At 37.1% G+C, this 24,039-nt stretch overlaps 1 protein-coding gene across 1 annotated transcript in view; it reads right to left on the reverse strand.

Annotated features, from left to right (window-relative positions):
* SLC9A2 (solute carrier family 9 member A2) overlaps positions 1–24,039 on the reverse strand; it is a 149,519-nt gene that overhangs the window by 100,213 nt on the left and 25,267 nt on the right. Inside the window, exon 2 of the mRNA XM_066267888.1 lies at positions 7,274–7,737. Within this exon, the coding sequence (XP_066123985.1) occupies positions 7,274–7,737 (464 nt within the window). The remainder of the gene's footprint in view (positions 1–7,273; positions 7,738–24,039) is intronic.

A 24,039-nucleotide genomic window follows, 5' to 3' on the forward strand; every position in this document is an offset into this window, starting at 1 on the left:
TAAAAGAGGAGAAATCACTACGAACACTGTAGATATACAAAGAATTATTGTAGAATACTATGAAAAACTTTATGCCACTAAATTCAACAACCTAGAAGAAATGGATAAATTCCTAGAAAAATACAACCTTCCTAGACTGAGTCAAGAAGAAGCAGAAAGCCTAAACAGACCTATCAGTAGAGAAGAAATAGAAAAAAACATTAAAAACCTCCCCAAAAATAAAAGTTCAGGCCCTGACGGCTATACCAGCGAATTTTATCAAACATTCAAAGAAGACTTGGTTCCTATTCTACTCAAAGTCTTCCAAAAAATTGAAGAAGAAGCAATACTTCCAAACACATTTTATGAGGCCAACATAACCCTCATACCAAAACCAGGCAAGGATGGCACAAAAACAGAAAACTACAGACCAATACCTCTAATGAATACAGATGCTAAAATACTAAACAAAATACTAGCAAATCGAATACAACAACATATTAAAAAAATAATACATCATGATCAAGTGGGATTCATTCCAGAATCTCAAGGATGGTTCAACATATGTAAAACGGTTAACGTAATACACCATATCAACAAAACAAAGAACAAAAACCACATGATCTTATCAATAGACGCAAAAAAGGCTTTCGATAAAATACAACACAATTTTATGTTTAAGACTCTCAACAAAATGGGTATAGAAGGAAAATATCTCAACATGATAAAGGCCATATATGATAAACCATCAGCTAACATCATATTAAATGGCACTAAACTGAAGGCTTTCCCCCTTAAATCAGGAACAAGACAGGGTTGTCCACTCTCTCCACTCTTATTTAATGTGGTACTAGAGGTTCTAGCCAGAGCAATCAGACAAGACAAAGAAATAAAAGGCATCCATATCGGAAAAGAAGAAGTAAAGGTATCACTTTTTGCAGATGATATGATCCTATACATCGAAAAGCCCAAAGAATCCACAAAAAGACTACTAGAAACAATAAGCCAATACAGTAAGGTCGCAGGATACAAAATTAACATACAGAAGTCAATAATAGCCTTTCTATATGCCAACAATGAAACAACTGAGAACGAACTCAAAAGAATAATCCCCTTCACGATTGCAACAAAAAAAATAAAATACTGAGGAATAAACATAACAAAGAATGTAAAGGACTTATATAATGAAAACTATAAACCATTGTTAAGGGAAATTGAAAAAGATATAATGAGATGGAAGAATATACCTTGTTGTTGGTTAGGAAGAATAAATATAATCAATATGGCTATATTACCCAAAGCAATATACAAATTTAATGCAATTCCCATCAAACTTCCAATGACATTTTTTAAAGAAATAGAGCAAAAAATCATCAGATTTATATGGAACTATAAAAAACCCCGAATAGCCAAAGCAATCCTAAAGAAAAAGAATGAAGCTGGGGGCATTACACTACCTGACTTCAAACTCTATTATAGGGCCACGACAATCAAAACAGCATGGTATTGGCAGAAAAATAGACACTCAGACCAATGGAACAGAATAGAAAGTCCAGAAATAAAACCACATATATATAGTCAAATAATTTTTGATAAAGGGGCCAACAACACACAATGGAGAAAAGAAAGCCTCTTCAATAAATGGTGCTGGGAAAATTGGAAAGCCACATGCAAAAGAATGAAACTGGACTACAGTTTGTCCCCCTGTACTAAAATTAACTCAAAATGGATCAAAGATCTAAACATAAGACCTGAAACAATAAAGTACATAGAAAAAGACATAGGTACTCAACTCATGCACCTGGGTTTTAAAGAGCATTTTATGAACTTGACTCCAATGACAAGAGAAGTGAAGGCAAAAATTAATGAATGGGACTACATCAGACTAAGAAGTTTTTGCTCAGCAAGAGAAACTGATAACAAAATAAACAGAAAGCCAACTAAATGGCAAATGATATTTTCAAACAACAGCTCAGATAAGGGCCTAATATCCAAAATATACAAAGAACTCATAAAACTCAACAACAAACAAACAAACAATCCAGTAAAAAAATCGGAAGAGGATATGAACAGACACTTCTCCCAGGAAGAAATACAAATGGCCAACAGATATATGAAAAGATGCTCATCTTCTTTAGCTATTAGAGAAATGCAAATCAAAACTGCAATGAGATACCACCTCACACCTGTTCGATTAGCTATTATTAGCAAGACAGGTAATAGCAAATGTTGGAGAGGCTGTGGAGAAAAAGGAACCCTCATCCACTGTTGGTGGGAATGTAAAGTAGTACAACCATTATGGAAGAAAGTATGGTGGTTCCTCAAAAAACTGAAAATAGAACTACCTTATGACCCAGCAATCCCTCTACTGGGTATATACCCCAAAAACTCAGAAACATTGATACGTAAAGATACATGCAGCCCCACGTTCATTGCAGCATTGTTCACAGTGGCCAGGACATGGAAACAACGAAAAAGCCCATCAATAGATGACTGGATAAAGAAGATGTGGCACATATACACTATGGAATACTACTCAGCCATAAGAAATGATGACATCGGATCATTTACAGCAAAATGGTGGAATCTTGATCACATGATACGAAGCGAAATAAGTAAATCAGAAAAAAACAGGAACTGCGTTATTCCATACGTAGGTGCAACATAAAAGTGAAACTAAGAGACATTGATAAGAGTGTGGTGGTTATGGGGGGGGAGGGAGAGGAAAAGGGGGAGGGGGAGGGGCACAAAGAAAACTAGATAGAAGGTGACAGAGGACAATCTGACTCTGGGTGATGGATATGCAACATAAGTGAACGACAAGATAACCTGTACTTGTTATCTTTGAATATATGTATCCTGATTTATTGATGTCGCTCTATAAAAAAATAAAATTTAAAAAGAAAGAAAAAAAAAGTTCAGGCCATACATTTTAAAAAAATTTACTATGATGTACAGGCACAGAAAATAAAACAAGAATAAACAACTAAAAAAAAAAATCCTATGTAAGCAGCTCACCTTTACTTCTTTGATTGCCATTGGTCGAATTAATTCAAATTTCTATAACCCTAACAATAACAAAAAGATTTTAACTGCAGTCATATATTATCAATTTCTCTTTGCTTTGAGATATTTTATGGAATGTTTTCTACCTTTCAACTCTTTTAGCTCAATATTTAATTTACCATGGTTAGGGGAAGAAATTAATTGTGCTGACCTACAATTTCACTCACCCTCTAAACTGCATTTTCAATGTAAATTCTCTCTGTTAATTTCTATCCTTCTAGTTGCAACACATAGTGATTCATCATTTTCATGGTATGCAACATATGCCATATTTTTTATAGCTTTCTCTATACCATGAGTTCATTAAACCTTTTCATCTAGAAGACGAGATGAATGAGTTAAAAAATCTTTTATAAAACATACCCACTTTCCTGGCTGGGTAGCTCAGTTGATTAGAACATCGCCCTGATATACCAAAGTTGCCAGTTAGATTCCTGGTCAGGGCACATACAAGTCAGCCAATGAGCACATAAATAAGTGGAACAATAAATTGATGTGTGTGTGTGTGTCTCTCTCTCCCCTCCTCTCTCTCTAAAATCAATCAATAAAATAAATAAACTATCCACCTCTATAGTTTGAAGGTAACTGATTAGGAAGCAAAACCATAATATTTTAATTTTTTTTATTGACTTTAGAGGGAGAGAAGAAAAAAAGAGAGAGAGACAGAAACATTGATTTGTTGTTCCACTTATTTATGCTTTCACTGGTTTATTCTTGTATGTGCCCTATCAGGGGCCAGAACCAACATCATAATTTGTATCCATTTTTCTAATAGTTTCTAACACCTGACCAGTTAAATCCACTATTCAACCAGGTCAGTGAATCAAATATCTGGTGGTTTATTCTTCAGCATTAGGTATGCAAACCACTGGGCATGTCCTCTTATCTTGCAGGTATGAATTTAAGGGTCAGTCCAGGGCATATAACTTACCAAGGATGTCTACTTCAGGTGAAACCATAGCACTTATTCTGAGTTACAAGCATTGGCCTTGCAACAAGAGCTTTCAAATCTAAAGAACAGCCATGCCTTCCTTCCTGCATGGAAACAGCAGGCCTGCAGTTTGGCCCATGGCCCTCTCTGGTTCAGCTCTCCCTCTTTGTTCATTAAACCACATTAGATGGCTTTGTACCTCTTGATAGGAAGCACAGAATATGCCTCTGGAAGGCCTGAGGACTTTGCACGCTTTAAACAGTAATTTAGCCAGATTTTTCCTAACACTTGATTCTTGACCAACTCAAAGAATGGACCACTGAGACTTCTGAAAGAGAAATCTTAGAAGAGAAGAGAAAGCAATGTAAAGGTAAGGCTTATCATTTTGAAATAGACCTGACTTTCTTACTCTGTTCTAGAAGGAAGCAGCAAGGCATAAAGATTTCTTTTAAAGTTTCCTTCACGCTAAATAGATCCAAGAATTCCACATGGAACGCTGCATAGTCTCCCTCAACAAGAATAAACTGTATCTACGGGATGTAATTCACCATGTAAAATTTGATGGCTTTCAGAAATCAGAATGCCTTATAAAATGTCTTTATTGTTATGGCAATTTCCCACTTAAAATTTAGAATTGATGAGTTAATGACTAATCACCATTAATGAATAATGGAATGCATGAGGTAGATTTTGTTACTTTAGTTCACTTAGCTGTCTTAAACTGTCTTAGCAGCTATTCTTAAAAGTGGGATTTCCTTATCAATAACTATTTCCTACAAAATAATATTCACATGGAGTTAATGGACATTCTTCAAGATATTTTATCCAGTTCAGGGACCTGAATACAGGCTAACAGAGAAGAATACTGGCTTCTATGTTAACTTTTAAATGAATCAGGGCTAACAATTTAATAACAGGAATTAATGGAGGGGGTAATATGAATTACTTAAGTTACTTAAATATACTTTATTTAATAAACTTTCTCTCAAATTTTCTTAGCTGCAATAGGAATGATACCTATTTCCTTGGTTGTCATAAATACCTAAGCACAAGGTAATCATTCACAAAAGGTTAATGGCTGTTGTTACTATAACAACCATTACTGCTACAGAATTGAGACTACCATGAAAGAGTACCACCCATGCTTACTAACTGGTCAATCAAAGCATGGTCATCTGAGTGAGTTTAACTGATGGGGAAGTCTTTGTAGGCCTAGGTTTAGAAGGCAGGGTGGAGGTAAGTTGTGCTAACCTCAGGATCATCAAAGCCTCTGACTTTAATTATGTGTCAATCAATAAGAATTAAAAATAATTTGCTTTTCTGAATAAATATCTGCTTATGGGAAAATGGTGAAGAACAGAAAAACGCTGGCTGAGTAGCAAAAAGCAATGAGTTATGTGATAAAAACTTTGCCTACTATCATGAAGTAAATCAATCATCCCCAGGAAGAGAATGGCCCTTAATAGGTATTATCTTCTCATTTGTATTATACACATCATATACTGAAAGAATTACTTCTCACAAAGGCTTCTGGGACCTGAAGTCCTTTAAATTCTGATCAAAGATGGTCACTTTTCCAATGGAACAGAATAGAAAGCCCAGAAATAAAACCACATATATATAGTCAAATAATTTTTGATAAAGGGGCCAACAACACACAATGGAAAAAAGAAAGCCTCTTCAACAAATGGTGCTGGAAAAAATGGAAAGCCACATGCAAAAGAATGAAACTGGACTACAGTTTGTCCCCCTGTACTAAAATTAACTCAAAGTGGATCAAAGATCTAAACATAAGACCTGAAACAATAAAGTACATAGAAAAAGACATAGGTACTCAACTCATGGACCTGGGTTTTAAAGAGCATTTTATGAATTTGACTCCAAAGGCAAGAGAAGTGAAGGCAAAAATTAATGAATGGGACTACATCAGACTAAGAAGTTTTTGCTCAGCAAGAGAAACTGATAACAAAATAATCAGACAGCCAACTAAATGGGAAATGATATTTTCAAACAACAGCTCAGATAAGGGCCTAATATCCAAAATATACAAAGAACTCATAAAACTCAACAACAAACAGTCCAATAAAAAAATGGGAAGAGGACATGAACAGATACTTCTCCCAGGAAGAAATACAAATGGCCAACAGATATATGAAAAGATGCTCATCTTCTTTAGTTATTAGAGAAATGCAAATCAACACTGCAATGAGATACCACCTCACACATGTTCGATGAGCTATTATTAACAAGACAGGTAATAGCAATTGTTGGAGAGACTGTGGAGAAAAAGGAACCCTCATCCACTGTTGGTGGGAATGTAAAGTAGTACAACCATTATGGAAGAAAGTATGGTGGTTCCTCAAAAAACTGAAAATAGAACTACCTTATGACTCAGCAATCCCTCTACTGGGTATATACCCCCAAAACTCAGAAACATTGATACGTAAAGACACATGCAGCCCCATGTTCATTGCAGCATTGTTCACAGTGGCCAGGACATGGAAACAACCAAAAAGCCCATCAATAGATGACTGGATAAAGAAGATGTGGTACATATACACTATGGGATACTACTCAGCCATAAGAAATGATGACATCAGATCATTTACAGCAAAATGGTGGGATCTTGATAACATTATACAAAATGAAATAAGTAAATCAGAAAAAACCAGGAACTGCATTATTCCATACGTAGGTGGGATATAAAAGCGAGACTAAGAGACATTGATAATAGTGTGGTGGTTAGGGGGGAGGGGGGAGAGGGAGAGGGAAAGGGGGAGGGGCAGAACGAAAACAAGATAGAAGGTGACAGAGGACAATCTGACTTTGGGTGATGGGTATGTAACATAATTGAATGACAAGATAACCTGGACATGTTTTCTTTGAATATATGTACCCTGATTTATTGATGTCACCCCATTAAAAAAATAAAATTATAAAAAAATTTAAAAAAAAAGACGGTCACTTTTGAAAAGGCTAAGATGGGAAATCTCATATATACAAAAGTCACAATCTCTGTTATGATCCTCTGGAAACAGCCGAGGCTTGTGAGCAGGGATGAAGCACATTATTTGCATGACCCAATGCAAAATGAAAATGAGGGGCTCATTGTATAATAAAAAACAAATACTAAACAATAAGTAAAAATTTTATGAATAATTTTAAGAGAGAGACAACAGAGCATTAGACCCAGCAAGGGGTTCTTCTATGCACAGGGCTGTCCCTGTCAGGAAGCAGAGGCAGGTTGGGAGAAAGCCCCCACATATTGGAGTGGAGCAGGGTGAACACATTACTCACCACGGTCACTGCATCATTCAGCAGGGACTCTCCAAAGACAAGGATGTAGAGCTGCTCGTTGACATGAATGTTCTCAAAGACAGCGAGTACAGCCACAGGGTCCACAGCTGAGATTAAGCTGCCGAAGAGCAAATTCTGGAGCAAAGTGATGTCACTAAGGCCAAAGGCTTCAATCTGGCAGATACCAAACAAGGACACGCCAATACCAATGGAATTCCAAAGGGTCCCAACCACAGCATACCAGAAAATGGTGCCAATGTTCTCAAAGAATGGTCGAGTAGGCATGAAATAGCCTGCGTCAAGCACAATGGGTGGGAGAAGATATAAAAAAAACACGTCTGTCTTCATTGCAGGGGGAGACTTTTCATCAACTCCAAAAATAATCCCACCTAGTAGAAGTCCAACTATTATGAGAAGGCAGCTCTCAGGCACGATTGTGGGCAACTTGTGATAGAGATGGAAGCCTGTTAAGAGAAAAATAAAAACCCAAACTTTAGTTTATGCAGGAATTATGGAAAAGACAAACTGGTTCTCTTTGACAGAACCAATAGGTCCTATTTCAAAATCTTCCAGGTCAACATAATTGGTCATAAACTGGCTTTTACATATAAAAGTCTGATGATCATATTAAATTATTCACAGAGTACACTGAAGTATACACATTTAAATTTAAATCAGAATTAGATTGCTATAGGGACACACTATACAGCATAGTTTTCATCTAAATTTCAATTATTTTCTTAAATAAGAAAATGCAATTTTATATTTGCAGCAACACTGATTCCCAATACATTTTCTAATGCAAAATCTCATGTCATTCTCATAAGAAACCCTAAGGAGGAGACGAGGTAGATATTTTCAACACTTTTATCATTTAAATGGAAATGGAGTTTCAAAGAGATACAAGGTCTGGCCAACTGGCACACTGGCAAGATGTTGTCTCTTTGAACCTCTATTTCACATTGCCAATGTTTGGGTTACTGCTGAGATGTCAGGTATTGAGAAGAGTTTGTAATTTATTTAAAATTTTTAACTTTAGATTTTTTCATTTGGAATATTGATATGTTTAATTTTTCCGAGGGCTGCTCCTTCAGAGATAGCCAAATCAACTCATCAAAGTTACACTGGGTAACTGCTATATGAGGGATATAAACTTACCATGATCTCTATTCTCAAAGAGTTTCCAATAAAGACAAAGGAACAGATAGATGTGTTTGGGACCTACCCTAACACAAGGCATCAGGAAATAAAACCCGTCGCCTGCCGTGGGGACAGAGCAGAAGGAGACCTGCTGTGGACATGTGGAGGGGACAGCACGTGGAGAGCCAGGCACTGAACTCATAGAGAAGGCGCGAAGAGTCTCCCAGGGAGTGAAGAAATGGAGAAAGATACCTGTCTCCTAATTCAAATATGACTTTACTGCAGAGACCATGTTAGGTAGAGACCTGTAGCAGAAAGAGAAGGGAACAATGGTTGCACCAGCACATGGGAAAACGTGGGGAGTAACTACATACAAGAGGTCATTTGACAGGGCTCGGTGAGGACAGCTCTTATTTGCAAAGCACCAGCAAGTCATCCTGAAGGCATGTTGTACGTTTTATGAGTTAAAGCAGTGTATGGAAATGATCTGAATTATAGGAAGGTAATATTAAAATAACAGAGTAAGTCCTTAATAAAAACTTACAATCACAGATGTTTTCTTTGACTTTTAAAAATGTATTGATTTGAGAAAAAGAGGGAGAGACAGCAGAAGAGAGAGAGAGAATAAGAAAGAGAGAGAGAGAAGAGTAAAGAACATTGATTGGTCTGTTCCTGTCTGTGCCCTGACAAAAGATCAAACCAGCAACCTCTGTGCTTTGGGATGACGCTCTATCCAATCAAACCCTCCGGCCAGGGCTCAATCACAGAGTTTAAATAAGTAAATTTTTAGAAGCCTACAAACTATACTCCAAGTCATACATGAAATAGTTTGTAAACCAAAAAAAAAAAAAAAAAAAAAAAAAAATATATATATATATATATATATATATATATATAATCATAATTTGAAGAGCTTTGAGGAACTAAATTTTAAAAAATTAAATTAACATACTTATTTGGGTATTCACATCATCCTTGCAATTTTGATTATTTTACTCATCATATTATAGCAGACTCCACTAATTATTGGGGAAAATGTATATTATTAAACAGAGAAGTTAAAGAAATCCAATAAAAACCACATCTTGGTAACCTCTACTAAAATGACTCTTACTACTGCAAGCAACTTTTCTTAAATAATAAGGATATGCCAATAACAGCCTCTGCTCCTCCTCGAGTCCATATACAATCAGTTTCTTTTTGGAATGCAGAACCTGAAGGCCAAACCTGTGTGCTGAGGCCCTATCAGCTGCCATCAGACAACTGCCCCTGGCTTTGGATCCAGTTCTCCAACTCTCTGCTTGTGGCTGTGGATACAGTACTAACAGACTGAGCCCCAGTTTGCTCATCTGTAAAATGGGGACAAATGCACCCACCACATAAAAAATCTGTAACCATAACTGAGCTGTGAACTGCGTAACACTAACCACTGTGTCTGCAATGTCACGATGCTCCCAAAAATTGGTTTTCTCCCCTCTTCTACATGAAATATCAAGAAAAGTTTTAAAGAAATGCACAGGAGCCAGGCCACAGAATCCTCAGCCAGCTTGGAGTGAATCTATTTTAATTCCTCTCTGCATATGTTATTAAAATTAACAGCTTAAAAATCTAAAGATCTATGCAGTGGTGGGATTCAGCCGGTTTGCATCAGTTCGGTAGAATCAGTAACTAATTTTTGTTGATTTTGGCGAACTGGTTGTTAAAACAGTTCTTGTAATCAGGGTTCTCTCTAAGGTCTAAAGTGGGGGCCTGAGCAGCTGCCCAATTTGGAAATCACAAATTTACATTCTTTACTTTTATTTAATGTGCATTTATGCAACAGCATATTCTAAACACCGATAGTAATGTTCAGTCTGTACACAAGTGAAAAAAATTTGACAGAACTATGTTGTAATATTTATTTACTCATTTCATAATACTCACTATACCTTTGATGAAATGCTACATTTTAATTCCCTCCTGTTTGTTACTTCAGTAAACAAACATATAAAGTAAAGAGAAAAAGTGCCAAACAACCAGGGGTGACAAGCTGTCATGGGAAATATCTTAAATAACAGTTTTATTGTTTTTTGACAGGTATTATTTTATATTTTTTCATTAATATTTTAAAACTCTAATAACATAATCTAGTTCTGTGTACCTCTTTTATTGTTCTTATTTAAGTATTAAATACATGAAATAATAAACTACCTTTCAGTATATCATTTTTTATACTTAAAATGGTCATTAAGTCAGAGAACCAACTGATAAATAACTTGAACCCCACCACTGGATTTATGCATAACTAAATGCAATGCAATTAACTCACATTTTCTCATTATACTTAATCTCTTTGTCAAATTCTGGGAAAACAACAAAGTGAAAAACAGGAAACTTCCAGAAAGCACAACCTACAAAAGAGCAACAGTGTAAAAAATTGAATCAGAGAAAACCACCACCACCCACAACAAACATACAAAGTAAGTCTCAAAATATACACAGTGGTGAGGGAAAGGGATGCTAGCAAAGGTGAGTATCAGGGACAAAAAGCCCTCAAGAAACAGAGCACTAACTAGATGAATCCAAACACAAACTTTCTAATAGATGTTCCATTCTTTTAAAACAGCTTAGAAAATGATGGCAATTATGAGATCCACAAACACTTGGAAGGCTTTGGGCAGTCAGGGACACAGGCAGGGCTGGCAGCCACTGAGGATGCTGGACCCAGAACTCGCTTCCCAGGCTGGTCATTCTAAAGTAACTCAGGAATACATTGGATTTATATAAAGGATGGTCTAAATTAACTTCTGCTTATTTGGCCGGGGAAAAAAAATGCTAAATCTTTCTGTAATACATTAAACTTGTTCTTAAGTATTGAAAGAAATAAACAGGTCCATTCAACCTAAAGTGCTGATTTTATGTATCTCAATTCACAAAGCAACCACATGAACATTTTTAAAACTAGAATTACAATAAATAATAGACAATCAGAAACAGAGAAAATAGTAAGAAACACCATCTTTATCAGATATGTCAACAAGATGCTGGGTAACAGAATTTAATTCTAAAAGTAAATATAATCAAAATTGAGTAAGTAAATAATAAAATAACAAATAAATAAATAATACACAAAATAAATACAGTATAATTCAATAAATAAAGCAGAATTAACTGATGGATTCAAAATTTTATTAACTTGTGAACATAAATTTGTGATAACATTTAGTTCAATTTTGGGAATGCAAAATATTTTTAATTCCTCACCAAAAACAGTGCAATTATAAACACAGAGGTTTTTTAAAATGTTCCACTTATGAAGTTTGCAAAGTACTTTTTTCCCCAAATGACTTAAGCACTTTTTTCCATGTGACTTGAACACTTGCCAAGAAAAAGAAAAGCATAATGCGTTTAGTCTGTCCATGAAAAACTTTAAGAAGGAATAGAGTAAAACCTTTCATCGAATACTTGTTGAGCACTTTTCTTTACAGGGCTCTGAGAGACCCAAAATCAGATCATGAATGGCTCATGTCTTCAGTGAGTTTATATTTGGCATGAAAGATAAGACAAAATTGCAAGTATTTTATCATACAAGATTGATAGTAATAGAGCTAGTCTAGCAAATTATCAGATCCAAGGAGGATATCATGGGAACCTCAGTTTACACCTGGGCAGTCATCCCAATAAATTAAATTAAATTAAAATAAAAAGTAAGTTAAAATATGGGAAAATTCCACTTATTTTTCCTCTTCTCTTGAATTTTCTAAATTAACTTTCACCACTGTAGTCAAAATTATAATAGTGTTTGATGATTCTCAATGGATATAGAGAAAATGTGTAAGACAACTCTATTTTAAGTAGGGGAGAGATAAAAACATAGAGAGAGGTAAGGTTTCTACACGCCTCTCCAATTGGTAAATAATAATACCAGTAAACTGCTATTAGTTATATTTCTATAATAGAATACCTAGAACCACTAAAGGAGCCATATAAAGAGATACCCTTAAAAGCACTACAGATAAATGAAAATAGAATCCTAAAAATGTTCAGATAATCCACAGGAACACAGGAAGAGAAAATAGAACTTAAAAAAAAGTGGCGGACTTAAACCCTAACATATCAATAGTTTCATAAAATGTAAATAGCCTAAATGCATCAATTAAAAGACAGCTGTTAGAAGAACGGATGAAAAAGTATTACCTTTTAACTATATGGTACAAAAATCTTACTTTAAATACAGTGCTCTAGGGCAGACGGAAAATAAAAGAATGAAAAAGTTACATCATTAAAACAGTATTCTAAAGAAAACAGAAGTAGCTATATTAATATCCAAAAAATAAGCTTCAGAGCAAAGAAAGATGCCAAATGGGGAGGGATATTACATGGTGATAAAAGGGTCAATCCACCAAGACATGCTGAGTTTAAATGTGTATGTACCAAACAGAACAAGAAAACGTGTGAAACCAAAACTGACAGAATTGAAAGGAGAAACAGACAAATACACAATGACAGGTAAAGACTTCAACACCTCTCTCTCAATAATTGATAGAGTAACTGGACAATCAACCAACAGGATGGAATTCTATAGAAGATTCCAACCAATAACAGCAGAGTACACATTCCTAACAAGACTCCACAGACCATACACCAAGATAGAACCTATCCTGGGCCATAATACAAACCTCAATAAACTTTAAAGAGCTGAAATCATACAAAGTGTATTCTCAAATCACAATGGGCTCAAATTAGAAATCATCATACAGAAAACAGGAAAATGTCTAAAGTTGGAGAATCAAAACACACATCTAAATAACCTATGGTTCTTCACATGCACTAGGATGGCTAGGCTATAATAAAAAAAATGTTCATGAAGACATGGAGAAATAAGAATGATTATACACAGCTGTCGGGAATGTAAATTGCACAGTCATATTGGAAAACAATATGGCATTTTCTCAAAAAGTTAAACACAGACTTATCATTAAGCCTAGAAATTTAATTCCTAGGTATATACCCAAAGGAAATTAAAACCTGTCCACACAAAACAGGTACAGGAATGTTCACAGCCACATTACCATAATAGCCAAAAGGTGAAAATCACTCAATGCCCAACAACTGAGGAATGGATGAAAAAAGTGCCCAAATCAAACAATGATATATATGTTTTGGCCATGAGAAGGAATGATATACTGACACAGGTTACAACATGGATGATCCTTGATAATACTGTGCTAAGTGAAAGAGGCCAATCACATAACCACATATTGTATGATTCCATGCATACAATACATCCAAAATAGGCAAATCTGCAAAAACAGAAAGTTGATTAGGAATTTCCTAGTGCTGGGGCAGAACGGGAAAATAGCATAGTCATAGCTAAAGTATATGGGAGTTCTTATGAGGGTGATGAAAATATCCTAAATTTGATTGTAGAAATGTTTGCACAACTGTGGGTATACTAACACCATCAAACTGTATACTTTTAAATGGATTAAAAATACACATCTGGCACTTGAACAACATGGGTTTGAACTATGTGGATCTATGGACATGCAGATTTCTTTTCAATAAATACTGTAACTGTATTTTCTCTTTATTTTTAAAATAGTTTATAATACATGTAACATACACAATATGTATTAACTAACATTGACGTTGTAGGTAAAGCTCTGGTCAACATTAAGCTATAAGTAGGTATGTTTTTAGAAAGTCAAAAGTTACACACAGATTTTTTGGCTGCATGGAAGAGTGGTACTCCTACCTTCCACATTAGTCAAGGGTCAACTGTGCTCTGTGAATTATATCTCAATAGTGATATCACAAAAAATAATCCATGAGCCAAAAAGGAAGTCTCAAGGAACATCTAAAAATACATTAAACTAAGTGAAAATGAAAATACAATATATTAAAATGTGGGACACAGTTAAATTAGTGCCAGAGAAACGTAGAGCACTTAATGAATTCATTATAAAAGAAAAAGTCTCAAATCAGTAATCTAGTCTTTCACTTCAAGAACCTAAATAAAATAAGCAAAATAAATCCAAAGGAATCAGAAGGAAGAACATTATAAAAATCAGAAATCAGTGAAATTAAAATCAGGAAAACAGAAAAAAATTAATGAAATTAAAAGCTGGATCTTTGAAGAGACTGATAAAATTAGCAAACTCCTAGCAATACTGCCAAAAAAGGAGAAGGCAAAATAGTATGAACAACTCTACCATATACTTGACATCTCAGATGAAATTGAGTAATTCTTTGAAAAAATGCAAATGGCCATAGCTTACCCAATATGAAGGATTTATTGGACTATCCCTGTCACTAAAAAAATTGAATTTGTAATTTTTGACTCCCCCAAAGAAGAAATTTCTAGGTTCAGATGGTTTCACTAGATAATTCTACAAAACAATACCAATTCTACACAACCTCTTCCAAATAATAAATAAATAAATAAAAATATATGAAACCTTTCCTAATTGATTTTATGAAGCTATATTACCCTGAAATCAAAATCAAACACAGTACTAAAAAAGAAAGCGAAAGACCAATATTCGTTATGAGTATCGTGATTTATAATAAAAAATATATATATATTTGGTCTTCTGGGGCCCAGGGCAAGCCACCACATGACATCCCACAATAGCATATGTATTATTTTGAATTAAAGTTACTTAAGAAACTGCCTATGAAAGAAGAAAACCCTGACCTGTCTGTCCATTTAAGCAAATCAATCTCCCATGTGATAGGTTCGTTCCCTCCTTATTCCTGAGGACCAAGAGACTACCTTATCAAACGTTTAAAAAATTTCAGAGTCCAAAAGTCTCTATAAATAAATCTTATTAATGCCTTTACTAAATTACTTCCCAACTCTTTCTTTCTTTCTTTTTTTAAGTGAGAGGAAGGAGATAGACAGATTCCTATATGTCCCTCAACCAGGATCCACAGGGCAATCCCTGACTGGGACCAATGCTTGTACCAACCTAGCTATCCTCAGCACCTGAGGCCAATGCTCGGACCAATCAAACCACTGGCTATGAGAGGGGAAGAGAGAGAGAAGGTGGAGAAGAAGGGAAAAAGAAGCAGATGGTCGCTTCTCCTGTGTACCCTGACTGGGGATTGAACCTGGGATGTCTATACGCTGGACCAATGCTCTATCCATAGAGCCAACTGGTCAGTGCCCCAATGCTTTCTTAATTCTATCAATTTCTCACAAATTTATTGTTTCTTTGTTGAAAAAACACAATAAAGTGCCTAGTTCTATAATTTCTCTGAGCCTCAATGCATGATCTCAGCATCATTTGGTGATTCTCCCATAAGTATGTATTAAATCAGGATTCCTTCTGTTAACCTAGTCTTGGGTTAATTTTATTATTTTATTACCAGTTCCACTATAAGAATTTAAAAAAAGAGAAGGGAGAGGATTTTTTACCCCTTTCCTGGTACAGAACCCCTACAATCTTTGTATTTTACTGTGATGATAGTGATAAAGGTGCCTTTTTATGTTAATGAGGTGACTTTTGTGATGCCTCTAAGTCACCTAGGGATGGAGCTGGCTGCCAAGAGAACCAACTCTGTGATTAGAAGTGGAAACTATATTTGTCTCAAGTCCCTGACCTTCGGGTAAGAGGACAGGGTGGAAGGTTGCAATAATTACCAATGGCCAAAAATTTAATCAATCATACACATTGAAACTGCCATAAAAACCAAAAGGACTGGTCCCGAGGGCTTCCTGGCTGGTGAACACATGAGGATTTGGGGAGAGAGACATGTCTGGTGTGGGTATGTAAGCTCTGCACCTTTTCCCCATACCCTGCCCTCTGCATTATCTTCCATCTGGCTGTTCCTGAGTTATACAGCTTTTTATGATAAACCAGTAATTTTAAGTAAAATGTTTCTCTCAGTTCTATGAGTTACTCTAACAAATTAGTCAAATCCAAGAAGGGGAGGGGCACCACTGGAACCTTTATAATCCATACCGAGGCAGCAAGAAGCATGGGTAACAACTTGGACTTTCAACTGGAGTTGGAATCTGAAGAGTGTGCTGGGGGGAGTGGGGAGCAGGGAGACAGTCTTGTGGGATGAACCCTCCTTAATCTGTAGAATCCAATGCTATCCTGGGTAGATAGCATCCAAATAGAATTGAATTGTAGGAGACCCAGGTGGTGTCCAAATATTTCTGGTGATGTTGGGGGGAAACAATCCCTCCACATATTAGAACTGGGTGCAGGATCAGAATTAACCAGTCTATAAAAAGAATTATACACTGAGACCCAATTAGGTTTATTCCAGGAATGCAAGGCTGGTTCAAACCAAACAAAATATAATCCATCATACCAACAGACCAAAGAAGAAAAATCACCTGACTGTACCAATTGGAGCAGAAAAAGCATATGGCCAAGAATAAGCATCTATCTGAGATAAAAACTTGTAAGTAGAATACCCATTAGTAATAGAAGGCAACTTCCTGAATTTGGTAAAGATCTACAAAAACCTGGCTGATTCCAAATACCAAGTTTTAACTACCCTGCAAAAAAGTGCCTAGCTGGCCCTCTCACTTTCAAAAGCCCAAGTTGGTGCTCAAGACACATATATTGGAGAAATGATTGAACAATCTGTGAATCATTAAGTAGATATGTTTAATATAGAAACTCATTGCAAAGTAAATATTAATGCTTCCTAGATACTGACAAATAACTTATTTGATTACTTACTCCTTTATTGATTGACCCACAAGCATTCTAAGCACTCACCACTATGAAGTGTGCGAGGTACTAGAGACACAGCAATAATCAAGATAGACGTGGCTCTGTCACATGAAGTTTACCATCTACGGAGATGGGGAATGTTGAAGAAGTCATTGCAATGTCATGTAATGTCAGAAAGGGAACTGTAAGACACAATGGAAGTACAGAGCAGGGTCCTTAATCTTGTGTGCCCAATCAGGGATGGGCTCCATAGGTAATGATATTTCATCTGAGACGTGAAGAGAAATAGGAATCTTCAAAGCCAAGAGGTGTGGGAGGATCTTCCAAGCAGAGGAAATGAACAGCACATGCAGAACTCACTAGGCTGAGCCCAAAGTGTGACCTGTAAGAGGCATTGTAGAAAATGCAGGAGAGAGGACAAGAGGGACATGTTCTGGGTCTTGTTATCCACAGTACGGGTTTACCGCCAAGGTAGTGAGAGGTAGTAACACCCACTAGAGGCAAGGAGATAAAGAAAACAGCATACTTTATATTTAATACATTTACCAAGTGTTTTGAGAGAACAGTAAGTGTCCCATGTGGCTCTCTGCCCTCGGCAACACAGTGCCTACGTCTTCAGCAGAGTGCTTACTGCACCGGAGCTCACATTCACCTGAGGGTCTGTTTCACCTGTGAGAACATAGGTTCACAGGGCTGAGGCAAGTCTGACTCACTTTTGCACTCCATTGCCTCCTATAGTGCATAGCAGGTGGGCAAAGGCAGTAATAATGAGGAAAGCTCTCACCCTTCCCTTGGACCTGGTGATTCTCCTTTAGAGACTTCGCTCCACGCCTTGAAGACACACAGTGAGTGTGCAGCAGATGTGCATATTGTCACAGGGGGTCCTTGGACTTGAAAGCTGAAGATCTTGTGCCTCACTTTTTATCCCAATCCTCACCTTGCTAGATCCAACCTTTTTGTTTTCTTTAATCTTTTATTCATTTTATAATTTCCCAGTGGAATATGCAGCCAAACAGTTGATCTCTGATTATGCTTAATGTTTATGTTTTTATCACTGCTGGTTGTAAGAGCTATACTTTTCCTCCTTGAAATCTTTATTTTCACTAAACACAAAAGAACAAATGTTGCATGACTGCACTTATAAGAAGTACCTAGAGCAGTCAAATTCATAGAGACAGAAAGTAGAATTTTCAGGGGATGAGGGGGTGGAGGTGACTGTTTAATGGGAAGATGAAAAAGTTCTGAAAATGGGGAGTGGTGATGACTGCAAAACATTGTGAATTTACTTACTGCTACTAAAGTATAGACTTAAAATGGTAAATTTTATGTTGGATCTATTTGACCATATTGAAAAAATAACTTCACTTTCATTTTTTCACTTTCCTACTCATTCTTATCATTATGGCAAAGCAAAATCAAATATTGCTGTGACTGCATCAACACTGCTAAACAAAGGGGCATGAAAAGATGTAGCTAAACTGATCTGTGCTGATAGGAACTGTCACCAGGCATATAAGCTGAAATACTGACTAATAAGCTGATTAGTCCCACTGCCTCCCAATTGAGACTTACTTTTTTTTCTTCTTCTTCTTCTTTTAAGTGAGAAGCAGGAAGGCAGAGAGATAGAATCCCACATGCGCTCCAACCGGGACCCACCCAGTAAGCCCCCTACCAGGTGATGCTCTGCCCATCTGGGGCTGCTGCTCCGTTGTTTGGCAACCAAGCTATTTTAGTACCTGAGGTGGAGGCCATGGAGCCATCCTCAAAAGCCAACTTGCTCCGACCAAGCTGTGGCTATAGGAGGAGAAGAGAGTGATAGAGAGAAGAAAAAAAAGGAGGGGTATAGAAACAGATGGTTGCTTCTCCTGGGTACCCTGACCAGGAATTGAACCTGAGATCTCCATATGCTGGCCAATGCTCTACCACTGAACCAATCAGCCAGGGCCCGAATTGAGACTCTCAAAGGGAGCTCTCAGAGTACTGACACCAAATGTGCAAAGCATGGGCTGTTCAAATAGAAAAATTTTTAAAAATCAGAATTTTCTATAATTTAAAGGGTAAAATAAGAGATGATGTCAGAGTAATGGCGGGGTAGGAAGCGATACCGATAAATCTCCCCCAAAACTCAACAAGATCTTCAACCAGAAACAGAAAAACCTATACTTGGAGCCTCCAGATGCTTCACAATACACCCAAAGGTATGGTTGAGTGAAAAATTGGCTAAATATATAACCAAACCCCGAAGGAAATAGGGAGTAAGAAATGCTTCGCCTTCCTCACTAACCTAAACAGGGCGGCTTTCTCTGGAAACTGTGAATATAGAAACTGAGGCGGGCAAAGGAGGTGAATAGATCCAGGCCGCGGCACAAATGGCCGAACCAGGCTGTGGCACGGAGATCCAAGCCGAGGAAAAACTGATCCTGTGGCAACCCGGGCAATACAAGCTAACACTCGCGCCAAACCCAAACAAAGAAAGACAAGCAGAGCGGCCATTTTACCCGGTCTCCTGGTTGGCGTGCGCGCAGTTAGTGGGCGAGAGATTTCTTCCTAGGCCCCGGGAGTGGGTGCCCGTGTTGCCCCACGGAGAGGCAGGGTCAGAGGTCTTTCTGTGGGCCGAGGGCAGAGTCTCTGGGCAGCCCCAGCGCCTTGGGAAAGCCACGCACGGGAGGGAGTGAGAACTAATTCCAATGGTGGAGATTTTCCGTGCTGGAGGTGGTTTCACTCAGAGGGAAAAGCGGCCGGCCTCATATCCTGGTTTGCGCGCGCAGATAGTGAATGAGAAATTCCTCCGAGTGCCTCAGCAGGGCGCGCCCGTGTTATCGCACAGAAGGGCAGAGTCAGGGGCCTTTGTGGGGGCCAAAGCAGAATCTCGGGCCGCCCCAGCGCCTTGCAAAAGCCACACACGGAGACGGAGCGAGACTCAATTCCAACGCTGCAACTTTTCCCTGCGGTTGGAGGTTTCACTCAGAGCATGAGACTGCTGGCCAGATGTCCTGGTCGCAGACAGTGAGTGAGAGTTTCCTCCAAGCGCCCCGGAAGTGGGCGCCCGCCTGTGTTACCAGACAGAGTGGCAGAGCCAGAGGTCTTTGAGTGGGCGGAAAGCTCGCCTGATTATGCTAGCAGCTCTGACTGACTGAACCTTACCCAGAGCCCTGTGCTGAGTGGAAATAGAGTGGGGAGTTGCCAGCTCTTTGAGCCTCTTACTATCCAGGCAGAGGCAGCAGCAACCCCATAGCTGGATTATCAGGCTACTAATTGAGGAAGGAAAGACTAGGAGAAAGGCTCCAGGAAAACGGACTCTCTCACTGTCGGAGCCTATAAATGCTAATGAGCCTCAACTGCCAACCAGACTAAAGCAAAATACATGACATTGCCATAGAGACTTATCAACTGCAAACCTCTACCTGAGCGTGCCTAAGGGGCAGAACCCGGGGTACAGAGTCACTGACCAGGAAGAGGGAGAGAAAAGAAAAAGCAAGAAGATAACCTCTCAAAATCAAGAATAATCTGCAGACTTTATAACCTATCCCATTTTATTATATTTGTTCATTTGTTTCTCTTATCTTCATTCTTGATACTTTTTTTCCTCCTCCAATTTGGCCGATTAACTCTCTGCCGGTCTTACTCTCTCCTCTCCTTGAACTACACTACCCATAAGTGTTACATCTCCATTATCTTTTCTCTTCTCTTCCTTTCTCTCTATGAGGGTTGCACTCCAAAACCCTTAACTCTCTCTTTCCCTCTCTCTCTCCTTTCTTTTTTCTTCTTTTAGTGGTTCCCTCTTTTTTTCTCTCTCTCTCTTTCTTTTCTCCCTCTATATTAGTTTCTAACTTTCTCCTTTACATCTCCTCTCATTCAAACCTCAATAACAAACAAATTATCTTATCTGGGACTCAAACTTATGCTTGTGGCATTTTGGGGGGGGGGTTACTTCACCTTTTTAACTCACTAGCAGTGCTCCCATCCCTGCCTCTCCATATTATCTAGTTCTTGTTCCACTAAATACAATAGTATTTTTTTAATTTGTCCCCCCATTTTACCGTTTTCCTCTTATTCCTCTCATCATACCTCCTAGACAACCAACACCTAAAAGCAAATCATTTTATTCTTGACCCAAATTTTTTCCTTATTTGCTTTTTGTGGGTCCATACGCTCTTTTTTTTCTTTTTTCTTTTTTTTCTTTTCTTTTTTTGCCCCTTTATTACTTTTCTCCAATTCAGGCCCTCCATCACAGGCATTGTTTGTTATAATTCACAGTTCACCACAAGATTTTCTCAAGAAAGAGGGGAGAGGAGAGGAGAGGAAAAAAGGAGGGGGGGAATAATTTCCTTTTTTAAAAATTTTTATTTTATTTTATTTTTCTTTATTTCATTATTAATTTTTTTTAAAAAAACAACTCTTTTCGATTTATTTTTTAATTTTTTTTAACTTTTTATTCTTTATTAAATCTAATTAATACTATCAACAAAACCACCCTCAGATGCCATTAAGGAAGAGAAAATCGAATATCATGAATACAAAAGAAAGAGAGGTAACACAGCTAGATGAGGAAAAATCTATGGAGAAACAATTTAATATATTGGAAACCTTGGAGCTAAATGACAGAGAATTCAAGATAGAAATCCTAAAAATCCTCCGAGATATACAAGAAAACACAGAAAGGCAATTTAGGGAGCTCAGAAAACAACTCAATGAACACAAAGAATATATGTCCAAGGAAATTGAAACTATAAAAACAAATCAAGCAAAGATGAAAAACTCAATTCACGAGCTGAAAAACGAAGTAACAAGCTTAGCTAATAGAACAGGTCAGATAGAAGAGAGGATTAGTGAAATAGAAGACAAGCAACTTGAGGCACAACAGAGAGAAGAAGAAAGAGACTCAAAAATTAAAAAAAATGAGATAGCCTTACAAGAATTATCTGACTCCATCAAAAAGAATAACATAAGAATAATAGGTATATCAGAGGGAGAAGAGAGAGAAAATGAAATGGAGAACATACTCAAACAAATAATAGATGAGAACTTCCCAAGCCTGTGGAAAGAACTAAAGCCTCAAGTTCAAGAAGCAAACAGAACTCTGAGTTTTCTTAACCCCAACAAACCTACTCCAGGCATATCATAATGAAATTGACACAAACCAACAGCAAAGAAAAAATTCTCAAGGCAGCCAGGGAACAGAAGAATACAACATATAAAGGAAGGCCCATTAGATTATCATCAGATATCTCAGCAGAAACTCTATAAGCTAGAAGAGAGTGGACCCCAATATTTAAAGTCCTGAAAGAGAGGAACTTTCAGCCACGAATACTATACCCATCAAAGCTATCCTTCAAATATGAAGGAGAAATAAAAACATTCACAGATACAGAAAAGATGAGGAAATTTATCATCAGAAAACCCCCACTCCAGGAATTACTAAAGGAGGTTTTCCAATCAGATAAAAAGAACAAAAAAAAAAACAGAGCCACAAGTAAAAGCTCCAAGAAGAACACAATAAAACCAAATTTAAACTGTGATAACAACAAAAAGAAAGAGGGCGAGAAGATGGAGATTAACAGTAGCAAAGGACGATGGAGTGCAAAAGTACTCACAAAATAGTTCGCTACAATGAACAGGGTAGGGACACTTTTCATTACTCAAAGGTAACCACCATTGAAAAAACCACCACAGAAGCACATGAGATAAAAAAGATAGCAACAGAGGAAAGATGTATGGAATACAACCAAATACAAACAAAAGATAGAAAAACAAAAGAGAAGGATCAAACAAGACACAAAACTAACAGAAAGCAAGATACAAAATGGAAATAGGGAACTCACAAGTATCAATAATTACACTAAATGTAAACGGATTAAACTCACCAATAAAAAGGCACAGAGTAGCAGAATGGATTAAAAAAGAAAATCCAACTGTATGCTGCCTACAGGAAACTCATCTAAGTAACAAGGATAAAAGCAAATTCAAAATGAAAGGCTGGAAAACAATACTGCAAGCAAATAACATCCAAAAAAAAGCAGGTGTAGCAATACTCATATCGGATAATGCTGACTACAAGACAGGAAAAGTACTGAGAGACAAAAATGGCCATTTCATAATGGCTAAGGGGACACTGAATCAAGAAGACATAAAAATTCTTAATATATATGCACCAAACCAAGGAGCACCAAAATATATAAGACAGCTACTTATTGATCTTAAAACAAAAACTGACAAAAATACAATCATACTTGGAGACCTCAATACACCGCTGACGGCTCTAGATCGGTCATCCAAACAGAGAATCAACAAAGATATAGTGGCCTTAAACAAAACACTAAAGCACCTGGATATGATAGACATCTACAGGACATTTCATCCCAAAGTGACTGAGTATACATTTTTCTCCAGTGTACATGGATCATTCTCAAGAATTGACCATATGTTGGGCCACAAAAACAACATCAGCAAATTCAGAAAAATTGAAGTTGTACCAAGCATATTTTCTGATCATAAAGCCTTGAAACTAGAATTCAACTGCAAAAAAAGAGAAAAAAAATCCCACAAAAATGTGGAAACTAAACAACATACTTTTAAAAAATGAATGGTCTAAGAAGAAATAAGTGCAGAGATCAAAAGATATATACAGACTAATGAAAATGACAATACGACATATCAGAATCTATGGGATGCAGCAAAAGCAGTGATAAGAGGGAAGTTCATATCACTTCAGGCATATATGAACAAACAAGAGAGAGCCCAAGTGAACCACTTAACTTCACACCTTAAGGAACTAGAAAAAGAAGAACAAAGACAACCCAAAACCAGCCGAAGAAAGGAGATAATAAAAATCAGAGCAGAAATAAATGAATTAGAGAACAGAAAAACTATAGAAAAAATTAATAGAACAAGGAGCTGGTTCTTTGAAAAGATCAACAAAATTGACAAACCCTTGGCAAGACTTACCAA

The sequence above is a fragment of the Saccopteryx bilineata genome, chromosome 3, assembly GCF_036850765.1.
Source record: "Saccopteryx bilineata isolate mSacBil1 chromosome 3, mSacBil1_pri_phased_curated, whole genome shotgun sequence".
NCBI lineage: Eukaryota > Metazoa > Chordata > Mammalia > Chiroptera > Emballonuridae > Saccopteryx > Saccopteryx bilineata.